Source organism: Lissotriton helveticus, chromosome 5_1 (genome assembly GCF_964261635.1).
Source record: "Lissotriton helveticus chromosome 5_1, aLisHel1.1, whole genome shotgun sequence".
NCBI classification, from domain to species: Eukaryota; Metazoa; Chordata; class Amphibia; order Caudata; family Salamandridae; genus Lissotriton; species Lissotriton helveticus.
Genome location: NC_136065.1, coordinates 308,357,175 through 308,372,160, shown reverse-complemented (window position 1 = coordinate 308,372,160; position 14,986 = coordinate 308,357,175). Strand labels below are relative to the sequence as shown.

At 43.0% G+C, this 14,986-nt stretch overlaps 1 protein-coding gene across 18 annotated transcripts in view; it reads right to left on the bottom strand.

The window, feature by feature from the left end:
• Window positions 1-14,986, bottom strand: part of RERE (arginine-glutamic acid dipeptide repeats) — a 1,170,479-nt gene that overhangs the window by 656,254 nt on the left and 499,239 nt on the right. For all 18 annotated transcript variants that reach the window (XM_078642320.1, XM_078642327.1, XM_078642330.1 and 15 more), the window contains one exon: window positions 11,359-11,454. In XM_078642320.1, coding sequence (XP_078498446.1) covers window positions 11,359-11,454 — 96 coding nt within the window. The remainder of the gene's footprint in view (window positions 1-11,358; window positions 11,455-14,986) is intronic.

Sequence of the window (14,986 nt, the reverse complement as noted above, 5' to 3'; positions counted from 1 at the left end):
TGTACAAACAGGAGCAGGCATCAGCAAGATGAAACCAAAATCTAAATTTTATCCCCAGTTACCTGCAGGAAACAAGGTGGATATATTTCAAGAAGCAGTGATCCAGGACCTATACAAAATCAAGGGATCCAACTATAAAGATAACTTGACCTCGCAAGAACGAGAAGCATTAAGAAACTTAACCAATGATGACCAGATAGAAATAAAAATGGCGGACAAAGGAGGAAATACTGATTTGGGAAAAGAGTGCATACATCACTGAAGCCCATCGGCAATTGAAGGACACCAAATATTATGAAAGGCTAAAAACCAACCCTACGCCTGAAATAAAGAAGAAATTAGATGAAAAATTAAGACAATGGAAACTAAACAACTTGATTGACGATGATGAACAAAAATACTTAACGACCAATCACCCGATAACAGCTACGATTTATTTCCTGCCGAAGGTCCATAAAGATCGGAGGAAACCCCCGGGCAGACCAATTCTATCTGCAAAAGGCTCTTTATTAGAACCCATCTCAAATTATATTGACTACTTCCTCAAACCATATGCGATACAACTGAGCTCATATATTCAGGACACCAATGATCTATTGAGGAGACTGGAAAATACCCCATGGCAGGAAAACTACCAACTGATATCAATGGATGTTGTATCTTTGTATACGAACATACACAATGACATTGGGATGAAAGCATGCAACCACTTTTTGCAAGACAGAAACATCAAATACAAAAATCACAACCAAATGTTACAGGATATGATTGAACTGTGTTTGTCACAAAATATCTTCCTATTCGGAGAGGAGCTATATCGGCAAAGTAATGGAACCGCAATGGGTTTTTCTTTTAGCCCAAACTACGCATGCCTCACAATGGGCTACTGGGAAAAGGAAATTGCTTGGGCATCAGAGAATGACCAATTCACTTGTAAAATCATGTGCTGGATAAGGTTTATAGATGACCTTTTGATCATTTGGGATGGGACCCCAGAGGAATTTGAAGATTATTACAAGATCATCAATGGCAGCATGACAGGGCTGAATTTCACATATGAAATCAACAACAAAGAAGTAACATTCCTCGATACATGCATTTACATCAAGGATAACCACATCCAAACAACCCTGCACAGAAAAGCTACGGCCACTAATGCAACATTGGAAGCAACAAGTTTCCACCAAGCACCACTGATCTCAAGCATCCCATATGGAGAGTTTCTTCGCATTAGAAGAATATGTAGCGAAGAAACTGAATGGCAAAAACACAGCACCATAACAAAAAGGAGGTTCAAAAACCGGAAATACAATCAGGGCAACTTGAGAAATGTTGGAAAAAAGCAAATGAGAAACCAAGAACGGAGTGCCTAAAACGTCCAATTGAAGATGAGAACAAAATTGAACAGGAACCAATCAGGTTCCTTACTGACTACTCTGAAAATAGTAGGGAGCTTGTACATATCCTGAGAAAAAACTGGAAGATTTTACATCTAGACGAAACAGTGGGGAAACTAGTGGGAAAACATCCGACCGTAACTTACAGGAGAGCACCAAACCTGAAGGATCAATTGATCCACAGTCATTGCAAAATGAAAAAAGATAAAAAGAAGGACTGGCTCAAAACCACTGGTTTCGTTAAATGTTATGGGTGTAAAATGTGCCAAATTGCAAAACAAACAAAGGAAGTAGCAATGCCTAACAACAAAAAATGGGAAATACGTCAACTAATCACCTGCAAAACAGAGTACACAGTCTACGGAATAGAGTGTCCGTGCCCTCTAATGTATGTGGGCAGCACAAAAGGTGAATTAAAAAAACGCATAATGGAACATGCAAGAGCAACAACACATAAGGACAGAGCAAATGCGGTGGCCAAACACATGGAGCAACAACATAATGGAGATTGGCTGAAACTGAAATTCTTTGGTATAGAGACAATACCCAAGAACATTCGAGGAGGGGATCGAGAAAAAGCTCTAAGGCAAAAAGAGTCACGCCACATCCTAAACTTTAGAACCTTAAGTCCGCATGGCCTCAACCAATCGGAGGAGTTATACATTCATCTCTGAAGAACTATGGAACATATGAGAAGGGTAGTAACTGAGAAAGACTAACTCAAAAATTGAAAATTAGGAGAAAATTGATAAGGCCAAGAAACCTCACCAAACAAACATAATAAAGATAACAAATCCCACTGGAGGGATCAGAAATGTAACCAAGAACAGAAGGTTAATAATACAAAAAAAAGAAAAAACAATTATAAAAATTAAAATGTCACTCATCCTCAAGATAAGGGAAGAGTTCAATACTGAAAATAAGGGGTTATTGTTTTCTGGAGCAAATGAACGATATAAATCTACCCAGAGACTCTTTTTATATAAAAGACTACAATATCCTCAATGCCCAGCATAGAGAAACAGGAAGTGATGTAACATCAAACCCTTGATTGCTTTAAATGTTTTGAAAATAATATGAGAAGGTGATCGTGAGCAAGATGCTTGTAGCATCGAAACGCCTAGATCGTTTTGCTTTCATGCTGAAAAGATTATAATAAATCAAACTGTGGAATTCAGAGGGAGTGCGCCCGATTTTTTCGTGTGACAGCGAAGAAGCGTAAAATATATAACGGCGAGGTTCTGCCGTAGGGTCACGCACCCACGAGCGCTCAATGGCCGGGTAACCTGGAACCAGTGTGTGAAGAGATATATATATATATATATATATATATATATATATATATGTTTTCATATATTATTTTTATTATTTCCACGGTACCCGGGCAGGAATTGTCAGTGCTTATGACTACTGATGAGGATCCCCTGGAAGAGAACTTGACTTTGTCCTTCCAGAGGAAAGCAATTAGAGGGTAGGGATTTAAAACAGGATAGGTTCTCGATCCTTCAGCACAAGGAAGTAGCAGGATTAACACCCAGTTCCTACCTCAGAAGCCGGAATCCTCTCCATGGGTCCTTTGTTTTCTAACAAGAAATGCAGGCACTTTAGGCCAGACATGTGTAATCCCACATTACATTGATAGGGGGTGGAAGGTGCGGCGGGGTAGGAAAAATTGGAAGGGCATAGGCTCATTGTAAAATTTGAGGAACCATGCATCCAAAGAGGTGTCTCTGCAATATCTGATCCTGCCCCCCACAAGGTGGGTGTGTCAAAAAGGACAAACCAAAGTAGTTATGCGGTTGTGGTTGCCGGAGGGTTGGGGACTGAGTTGCACAATGCCCCTGATTTCCTGAATGCCCTGTCTGGGAAATGCGGCCTTTGCCATGAAATGCCTGAAGTTTGTTGCATCAGCTGCAGGATCTGGCACTGGAGATATAGGAAACATCTGGCATATCCCCAATAGGGGTGAAACTGTTGGGGGGAAAATGGCTGGTAGATACAGAAAACCCCAAAGGAACACAAAGTGGAGCAACATTCTTCCAAGCGTTTCAGGTTTGTGCCTTCTTTTTCACACAAGAGGCGAGCGCCCTAAAATGACATATCCATTAAAGATGCCTAGATATCCCCTGATATCCCCTGGCATGGCATAGACGCACTAATCTTGTGCCTACTGCTCAACCCACTCAATCTGTTGTGTCCTGTCCAGGCCAGCCCAAGTAACACATTTTGCAGCATCCGGCCATCCTGAATGGTGTGGGCTAAAGACTTCCATGTGTCCTCTGGAACTGCTGGTAAGGTTTGACCTACCATGCCCCACAAAAAATATGTAGCACCCTAAGAGGCAGCTGACATTGACAGATTGGATTGAGTTTGGATTGGCTGTTAGGGATCAAAGGTGAGGCATTAGGGCATAGTCTGTAGGAAGGTGGATACCTGACTATGGTTACCCCAGATTTTTTTTGCCTTGTGTTTAGCTGGTTTTCAACTTAGTTGGCCTGGGGTCCTGTTAATCAGGGCCGAAGGCTATCTGCTCTCACTGTAAAATGGACTCCATGTACTTTAGGTACATACCTAATTGGATATTGGGTCACCTTATGAGTCCCTGTACAGTGTACCATCATAGGTACGCAGGGCATAAGTGCACCCAAGGCCTACCAGGGCCTGCAGCATATCTTTTGCCACCCCTGGATGGCCATCCAATCATACACAACTGGCTGATCACTCAGCTGGGGCAAGGTCGTGTAATCACCCCTTGCTTAGGTATAGTATTCCTATACCTACCATTATATATAGACACATATGCACCTATAAGTCACTCCTATGGCAGGCCTTAACAATCCTAAAGGCAGAGTGCTTGGTTTTATGTGGGATGGTGCTCTAGTATGAGCTGAGCCTGTCTGCAGCTTTCGGATCCATGTCCTTATAGCTATTCTATGATATTGCCATACCATATACTCTTAAGTGCATTATATTCCTCGTGGTTGAATGATAACTTTGGTTTGGCTTTATCAAAACATGTTGTGTAAGGTGTCATACGCTTTGGAATACTACCCCCTCGCCAGTTCTGGCAACGGGGGTAGCATTCCACCCTTCTAGAGGGAGAAGACATGTTGTTCCTACTAATCCCGGTTAAAGTTAACCAGAGCCTCAGCATCACAAAATGGATGCTGCTGCCACAGACAAGTCTGACCTCCTGCTGCTGGGAGTCCTTCCAGCGAGGGAGGCTTGGACAATAGGTTTCCTGTCTTGGGAGGTGCTAGCACCACCCCAGACAGACCATAGTGTATTGGGGCAGGGAGGGCTGAATGATATGAGACACTGCCTGGGGCACACAAGGTGTCCCATGCATAGTCCGGTTCAAACCGGTGCTGGGGCACTCCAGCCCCAGCTCTGGCGCGAAACTGGACAAAGGGAAAGGGGTGTAACCACCCCCTTTCCTGGTCCCCACCCATAGGAGGGACCTAGCAGGTAATCCAGCCCCTAAATTTGGTATATAGGTAGGAGCGGAGTCCAAAGACTTTAGATTTATCCTGACTGAAACTTGAAACGGAACTCTGGGCCTTCGACGTTCTACCTGAAGATAGAAGACTGAAGAATCTCCCTTGTGGTCAAGGAGTGACCACCCTGTGCAAGCAGGCACCATCAAGCAATCAACGGTTTGCTTTGTCGACGCTCCCGCCGGAGCCCGAGCACAGAGCTTGACAAGACCCGGACTTCCAGACTTCCAAAAGCCCGATCCACAGTCACAGCAGAGCTGAGACCCGTGGAAGCGACGAGAGACGTGGGACCGGCCCTCTTGGAAAGCCAGCGAATTGCTTTCCGTGCAACTTCTGAGGCACCCTCGAAGTTGTGCATTGGGGATTGAGCAGCCCCAGCCCCGAGCACCAACTGCACCGAAGATCAGCCCTCCACACTCCATGTGTTCTGCGTGGGGCCCTTCTGCATTTTCCTGCTCGACGCGTCTGTCCGGTCACTTGCCCGTTGGCTAGTGGCCTCTGTGACGACGAACCTTTGAATTTACAACGCTGGTCTTGTTGCTCCAGACTGGCCCCTGCTTCCCTGAAAAGGAGAAGCCATCAGACCTTGCTGGTCTGATCCAGAAGCCATCTTCGATTCCTGCGTGGGTTGCCTTTGCCAAGGCTTGTTGACTCCAATCCGGAAGCTGACACCGCCAAGAGCGAGAGCCTTCGTGGGACAGTCTTTATCCAGCTCCTGGTCGTCGTCGACACCTCCTGGTCCACGTGGCTGCAGAGTCAAGCTTCACGACATCACCTGATCGCATCCAGACATCGCCTGGTTCCTTCCTGGTCACTGGCTAGTGACCCAGACTCCGTCCCCTCTGCTTTCAGGTACTCTTCATCCTCGATCCACCCTTGGATCCACCCGGACACTTCTCTCCTGGTCGCCTGCAGCAACTTTCTCCAAGGCTCCATAGGAATCAGCGACAAAACCCGACACACTTTGACACCTATGCACCCGCTTCCTGTGGGTGAGCTAACGCGAGTACTTCGGTGCTCCTGTGGGTATTGACTATCCTAGTGTCTAAGTTTTAAGTAGCTTTTTCCCTAGTCCATCCGGAAGTGTCCTAAAAGAACTAGTTTCCAATTCTTTCGTTCCCATTCTAACTCTATGGTAACTTGCGTGTGTGTAAAGACACTGCACGCGCATCCCGTGGGCCTCCTGCTCCCTATCCTTTGGTAGTACAGCGTAGCCCCAGCGATTCTCCAGGCCCTAGGCCTATCCTTTGTTTGTGACGTGGTTCTTATACCACTATTTTAGTATATGGTTTTTACGTGCCCCTAGGACATTAGTGTATTTTGTGCAACTTATTGTACGATAATTGAGTATCTTGTTATGTGCTTGTGCCTCTGACCTCAAAGAGTTCAGAGGATTTATTTAGTAATAAATACATATATTTTATATATATAACCTGTGTGGTGTCCTTTCACTTGGTATTAAAGGGATTACATATGGTAAAACAGCTGGCTTTACATGTCCTCTTGAGTTTAGCCTAAGACTGCTTTGTCCATGCTACCACTAGGATAGCTGGTCTATAAGGTTGACTTTACAACCATCACCATAAGGGTTGTTTGGACTGATACAAGGTGCCCACTAGAATAGTGGACATCACATATCAGGCCAACTTCTCACATAGTCTGCTGGTAAACATCTGTACAATCAAACTCTCCGCTGTTTGGGACCATTATGAGGATAATAAAGAGTGAGGCCATGACAGTGGTATTTCAATATTCAAAGAAATAGAGGGCACTTAGAAATCTCAACGATTATTGATCAACCCACCTTTGATATTCAAGTCCATAGTCTCCACTTGACTATTAATGAAAATGTAAAAGAATGGCGCAATACATGCATTTTGCATGCGACTAATTTTATAACACATTGCACTGTAACAGGGTCATGCCTGCCCATGTCAGACGTATGGTAAACAATGTCTGAATCCATGAAGGGTCTGTAGTATATCTGAAAAGAACATGCTTTAATAGGAGTACAGTGGAATGAAGGGTTAAGAGTCAAACTCCCATTTCCAAATGTAACGGAGAAGACAAGACACCTTTTTGATAGGGTAGTATTCCATAATCAACTTTTAACAAGGTCCGCCGTAACTTTCGTTGTTACACCTGTAGGTTGGGAGTATTTACAGCATTGCTTTAACCTTTCCTGTTTCTGAAAAACTTTACAAGTTGCTGACATACTGAAAGAACTGGACTACAATATTTTTGCCTTGTAAACATTTGGTGACAGCAGCTCGTCTAAAAATCGTTCACTGCAATTTCTACAGATGTGACTAACTGATGGGGAGTGCTGTACGGTCTTTAAAAAAAAAAGGTAGCCATCTTCTCAGGCGAGCAAGATGTAAAAAGAAGGAATAGGCACTGAAATCCCGAATAACAACCCCCAAGTAGTTTAAAGTCTCTACTGCTTTTAACATTAAGCTTCCTAGGAAAGGACACAGAAGATTACCATCATGAAAATCTTTAACAAACTTCAATCAAAAAACTGAAAATATATCAATTTAAGGCCCAAAACGACCAATGCATTTCTCAATGGTGCTCTGTGATTTCATTAAACCCCCTCAAGCACAGAGATAGAGCAATGTTCAACTATTTTAAAGAATAAGAATATAAAGCCTTCAAAAACTATGACCAATAGGGTGGGGAGGAGGCGGGAGGTGATCAGCCAACTGACAGAGGTGGAGGGCACACTGGCGCCCCTAGAGACTGAGGCAGCAGGCACCAATGCTCACTTTACACCACTGCAAGAGGCACATATTAGACACACGGAGCTCCTGGAGGATCTGCGGCTTATAGACTATAGGGAATACACGAATAGACAGCATACACAGGCAGACCGAGCCGGTACGCTACTAGCCCGCCTCCTACGGGACTCTCCGATAAGCCATCCCATTCTGAGGGTCCTGGACCAATCTGGTTGCCCGGTTACCACCCAAATAGGGATTAATACGGCATTCAAGGATTATTACTCCTCGCTGTACGGCCCCCCGCAGCCCTTATCGGTACCAGCACTTACGGCCTTCATGGGGGGTCTGGACCTCCCGCAACTTACTGCCAGCCAGAGCAAGGACTTGAAGCGTACTATTTCAGTAGCGGAAATTAGACAGGCGATACGTGCCCTTCCGAAGGGAAAGACCCCCGGCACGGATGGCCTACCAGCCGAATTCTATGCGACATATATAGACGTCATGGCACCACGGTTACACACTGTCTATTTAGAGGCCCTACGTACATCCTCTCTACCGCAATCATCCATGCAGGCGTTGATCACGTCCCTCCTGAAACCGGCCAAAGATGGTCTGCAGATGGCCGATTACAGACCGCTGTCCCTTCTCAATACTGATTCAAAAATATTGAGCAAGGTGCTGGCGTCGAGGCTTGTTCAATATGTGCCACAGCTGGTCCACCCCGATCAATGTGGTTTTGTGACGGGCCGTAATACGGCCATGAACCTCAGGCGCTTGACCCAGCTCATGCTCGGAGATAATGTAGACATGGCCTCCGAAGGTTGCATATCTCTGGACCTAAAACAAGCATTCGATTCACTACGATGGGACTATATGTTCACCACCCTTTCAAACTTTGGGATACCATCCGAATTCATCGCTTGGGTCAGATTGCTATATACCTTCCCCACGGCCAGAGTGCGCACCTCCCATCAAATTTCAGGCCCCATAGCCATAGCAAGAGGCACCAGGCAGGGCTGCCCGCTCTCCCCTCTCCTCTTCGTCCTTGCCCTGGAACCGTTGCTCTGTAGACTTAGGTTGATGGCCCCCCACTATGGCATACGACGGCACGGTACGAAACACATTGTATCTGCGTATGCGGATGATATTATATTATTTTTTCGCGACTTGAGAGGCGACTTGAGTCCAGTTTCCAGGATCTTTGAGGATTTCAGAGAGATCTCTGGCCTCACTATCAGTGAATCTAAGTCCTATGGGTTCACCTTTGCAGCAACGGATGGGTCGACCCCCCTGCTTTTTGCCCCTCATACATTCCAGATGGCGGAAACCACCTTCCGATACCTTGGGATACAGATATACAGAGAATCGGGCATGATGGTGGACGGCAACCTGGGGAGGGCCATTAGAACGCTGAAATCGCAAATTCAGTTCTGGCTGACATTACCGCTCTCAATACCTGGCAGGGTGGCTATATCCAAGATGGTGATGCTCCCCCGTCTCATCTACTACTTCACCAATTTGCCATTCCAGATCCCGGCGGTGACATTTAGGACCCTCGACTCCCTCCTTACCGAACTTGTTTGGGGTCCTGGCCGCAGACGCATAGGCCTGGCCAAGTTACAGCTCCCCTCCGACTCCGGAGGCATGGGCTTGCCGGACTTCAGAGCGTATAGTTATGCGTGTCAGCTGCAATGGCTAGCTTACTGGGTGGCGGGCCGTAATCTTCATGAGATTAATGCTTCGAAGGACGACCATGCTAAGGGGAGAGTACACATCTTGCTCCTGCCTGGCTCGGACCTACCTAGAAACGCTCCACCGCTTCTCAAACTGGCGATAACATACTGGCGGAAGGCATTGAAGTACACGTCCCCCGGGACACCTTATGCCCCCACAGTCCCACTGATGGGCATACCTCTGGGCTCGGGCACACTCACGGCGGCCTTACTGGAGCCCTGGTGTGACGCAGGTGTCACACAAGTGGGTGACCTGTTTGCAGAGGGGCACTTGTTATCCTTCGAGGACTTCAGGACCAAGCAGGGCGTCCCCAACGGCTCCTTTCTTCTGCACGCCGTTCTCCGCCATTATATTGCACGCATATGGTCGCCTGAAGGGCGGGAGCCGGTCACGAACCCTCTCGTCGCCATGCTTTATCTCATGGGAACGGGTGGTCATCTGACCAGATGGCTCACGGCTGGCATAAGAACTGGGAGGGCACTTACGCTGTCACCACTCCGGGCGGCATGGGAGGCTGACGTAGGGAGGCCACTGAGGGACACAGAGTGGAAGCGCATACTTCAGTTCCCCAAAAAGGTAGCTAGGAACCCCAAATACAAATTCATCCAACTGATGTTACTACATAGAGCCTACCTGACACCACACCGCCTACATGTGATGTTCCCTACTGCCAAGAGTGACTGCCCCCGATGTGATGCAGACGATGCATCGCTGGTACATATGCTGTGGCAGTGCCCTAAACTAGGGCATTTCTGGGCTGCTGTCCATGACTCCCTAGAACAAGCTGGTATTCTGCACGGACCCCCTACACTGGAACGTACACTGCTTGGGCTGGGGCCATCAGCACGAGCTAGGACCGTGGCAGCGCGCTTCTCAGATCTGGCCTTGTTGCTGGCAAAGCGCGCTATCACGATCAGATGGAAGTCGTCCAAACCACCTAACCCTGACCTGTGGCGGGCGGAAGTAGTGCGCTGGGGCAAAGCGGAGGGTGAAGCACTACAGAGGGAGGAACGGAGGGGTCTCCGGAAAACTCCAATCTCAATGGATTGGTTTGCCATGCTGGGGGCATTCGAGGCTGGAAATGATGAGGATGAGGGTGAAGCAAGTGACTAGCCACATCTGGTATCACTGGGCCCTGCTACACGTTCCCATGCACGAACACAATCTATGGTACTCTGCGATGGGGTACGGGGGACCCCGGCCCATCACTCATGTTACTCTACCATACCTGTGCGTTCAAATTACAATGTGTATTACTATACTGGGATTGACCCATTTTTTCGATATTTCATTTATGTGCTAACTGAGAGAGTGTCGGGTGGGATTCCTGAGGGTGGCGGGTGGGACTGGGTGTGCACTGGGTTTGTTGGTTCGGTAAAAATTAAAAATCGATTTCGCTATGTTTCTTTATATGATCTGAGCTAACGCATGCATGTATCTTCTGGATTTATAACAAGCTTGTATCTGTGGACATGTATGCATGTTAATGCTCTATGTACTTGCTAATAAACAGATTTAAAAAAAAAAAAATAATAAAGCCTTCAAAAACGGGCTAATTGTTGTGAAACAAATTAGCTTAGACCACCACGATTAAGATTCCATTTGAACAATTTTGCATTTGGTTACCGAAGCCTCTTTTTTATGAAGCTATATGTAGGAAAGAAAAACAATAGAATCTGTTACAAATAAATAGTCAGATGAAAAAGGATTCATCACTATATTTGAAAGAAAAGGCAACAAAAAGTTTTTGGGGAATCTTGGAACATATTCTAATAAAACTGATTATATCATACAACAATTTGATATCTATAATATTTTCTTTTGCGTCCCAAACGGATTTATTCACAATGTATCTATTTTTTTGGGGGTGTCCCAAACTTACATTTAAATAAATCTTCACATATCTACTATTGAATAATGAATGGATACTTAATCATATTAAATTTGGATAAGTGTTTCAAAATCTACCAACAATTCCTTAACTAATTTTTAAAAAGCATTGCTTACTGAATCAAGAGGGCTGTTATCGTTTCCTGGAACAGCAGGTGTAGCATCGTTGAGGGGTTTGCAGCCTGAAGTTGCCCCTGGTTTATTTTGTGGTATCTGTAAAACAGATAATTGTATGTGTTAATCTTCCAGGTAACAAACATCCATCTGTCATTGAAAGGCTTACACACAAGACAAAGCATGTAAGAAGGTTTTTTTCCATAGCTGACTTTTTCCCTAAATGAAATTAAAACACCAACCTAGGAGGTTTTTATTTTTGAGAACTGCTTTCATATACTAAGCGCTGAGTGCACAGATATAGACAAGAAGCGTTCCAGTGTATCATATTAGTATAATGAACCATGGAAATAATTTCTTCATTTAATGATTGGGTCTGTAAAACATACATCATTATATCGGGAAAATCTCACGTAGAACGAACTAATAAGCATTCCAAAATATGAATATACAGAATAAATTAATGTTTGATTCCAACATCCTCAATTGTGTGCAAGTATCCAAGGTTTAGTTTGGAGTAGTTTACAGGACCACATTTTTTCCACATCTCCAACAACATTCAAGTACTGATCAAAAATCCAATGCATAAAAATCCTTGACCACTGTATTCAACCAAGCAGTTTGAAAAGAAAATTAAGAAAGCCTTAAAAGCAAAGTAAAATAGTCAATCAGCTAATTTTCTATCAATGGGATCATTACCAAGGTTGTGCTAGCTGCCAATCCATAATCTCTACGCCTGCTGCAATATAATCTCAATATACCCGATACAGTTGCTTTTCTATGGTATAGTAGGGATACAGTTCATATACATCAATTCACTTTGGTCTTTACTCACTGAAAAACCATAATTGAAAAAGCTTGTTTTCTGGCTTGGATCTTGGTTTATGGACTCCTATAGGAATTTTTGGAATAGTGTACCAGCTACATAAATTGTAGGCAGTCATCATAGTGTCTTCTCCATTAACAGACCATGATTTCAGTTCATATGTCTTTACCATTTTAATTCATTTTGTACTTATTTGAAGGTTAACTTTATCATTAAGCAAGAGTGAATGTTTGTCCACCGCTTAGTCATAAAAGTTCTTCTAGCTTTCAGAGTTCAAACTTATTCATGAAGCGTAAATCTGAATTATTTCTGATCCTATGCTGAAGGTAATGAAGACTAACATGACCTGAAGAGGACCTGTAATTCCTGAAATATGGGAGGGTTTTTTTTGTTGTAAAAGTTTAAATGTGGCCCCTTGCTATTCCTCCGTAAAAAAAAATTGTCTAGCGATTTTTGTTTTTGTATCATTAGAGAAGTAATTTAGCTTGGGTAGACACTACTAATCCAGGCCCAATTTTTCTGGATGCATTTTTATAAATGGCAGATGTGTTGCAGTGATGTAATATTTCAGGAACCATGAGACCTATATGCTTTATGTTGGTGTCAAAACAAAGGTTTTGTGGGTCAAGATGCCTTATAGAGACCGAAAATAACTCCTCAGAGCAACCCTTCCACCATTTTCCAAAATGGCGGCCCTATAAAGATATGTTTTAGCCATCATTTTGGTAATTTATTTCAATATTGTTTTTGTTTCAGGTTTTCCGTTGATTCAAATGTTAACATAAGCAAACCAGAAGGTAGCAGAGGATCTTTAGGGCAAGATGAACGTCACAAAAGATTGAAATTGATGGGTGAAGAGGATCAAATATTTCATCATTGTAACAAGTGCTACAAGTCTTATACAATGGGGAAAAAAAATGGAAAAAATTTTGTCAGCAGGCCTCGAAAACTTCTAAAAATTTTACTTGACCTGCAGGTCTAGCGAGTTAAATCATCTACTTAACCTAATTATGCTACTGAACCATAAACTGGTTTCAAATTATGTGATCCTGGTCAAGTATTTTAATTCACTGAGATGCCATTTTCTTCTTTATCACATATGAGAGCACCTTCAAATATGCGAGTTCAGCATGTTTGCTGTAGAGAAAACTTTTGTTTGGTTTAATAGACTAAACTTTTGCTCCATATAGAACGCAAATCTTGCCACATATAGGATACACATTACCAATGATTTGCCAGAGTTCATTAACCGCATTGTCATCAGTGCGGGTACAGGAATATTTCTCAACTCATGTTTAAAAACTGTCATTTTTAACAAATAAAGTAGCAGCACACTGTCATTTGCATTAGCTGATTTTACAATGAAATGCCCACAGAATTTCCCATTGACGTGCTTTTAAAACTATAAAGTGTACAATGTATGGAAATGAAGTTTCTGCAAATATTTGTCATTTGCACATCATTAAGTATAGTGTTGTGAATTGGTTTGCTTCTGTGTAAATCTTTGTTTGCATCACACTTCTGAATTACAAAAAAGATTTCATAATTCTTGATATATTTTTAAATAATTTCTACTATTCATTTACAAGCTGTTTAAATGTTGAATTAGAAAAAAAACTACATTTTACAGTCTTTTGTTTCACAATTATTGTCAGATAACTCACTTGACAAAAAACACAAACTATATTAAGTGAAAGAAAAGTAAAAAAATGTTTCCAGGAACAGATAATAAACAATTAGTAAAAAAGACAAACTAACATTTAACCTCTGTCCTTGATTAGACAGCAAATGTGTCAAGACAAAAACAAGATTTATTGCTCATTCACTTTCTGAATGAACAGAACACCTTTCCCTTCAAGTTTAAGTTAACTACCAGCACAGACAAGTAAATGCTAAAAATAGCTCAAAATAGCTTACCTGATAAAATCTCACTTGACATTGCAAGTGGATTTTTCAAGGCCTGGTCAGAAAGTAGCAGAAACCAGTGAATTGCAAAAAGAATTAGTTTTCTGAGAAAGCAGCAACAACCAAACCCAATGCCCATCCACTTAGAAGATTGATGACTATCCCTTGGCCACCTCCAACAACTGATCAGAAAGAACATTAGTTACTTACCTGTAAAAAACTGTGGTTCTCCAGTATTGGTGTCTTTCATAGATTCACATGCTTGAATATTCCCCGTCATCGAAGTGGGAGTCCCACGGTACTTAAAATAGGAGTTATATATATATATATATATATATATATATATATATATATATATATATATATATATATATATAGATAATTATAGATATACATAAGAAATGTAATACATATAAAATATACAACGTAAAGAAAAGTACCTTAGAACTGAAAAGGCCCATAGAAGCCTTAAAGGGAGAATTCACTTTAGTAACATATCAGTCATTATAATGGTCCACATTCCAGCCAATCAAGCAACAGCACCCTCTAGAACCTTCTCCTCAGAAGCTCACGCCCTCAGATTTTCGTAGCACCAAAGTGACCAAGAGTGCATGAGGAGAAGAGAGCCTCTGAGGGAAGGAAGGGTGGGTCGCATGTGAATCTATGAAAGACACCAATACTGGAGAACGACAGTTTACAGGTAAGTAACTAATGTTCTTCTCCAGTATTAGGGGTGTCTTCCATAGATTCACATGCTTGAATAAGAGTAGAAAGCAGTACAGTAATACATGAGTCATAAAAGGCAGTTCAAAACCACATAGGTAAAAGTATACATTGAAATATATGTCAAAACCTTTTATGACAGTAGGAGGGAAGCAACAGAGGGTCACCTTAATGAAA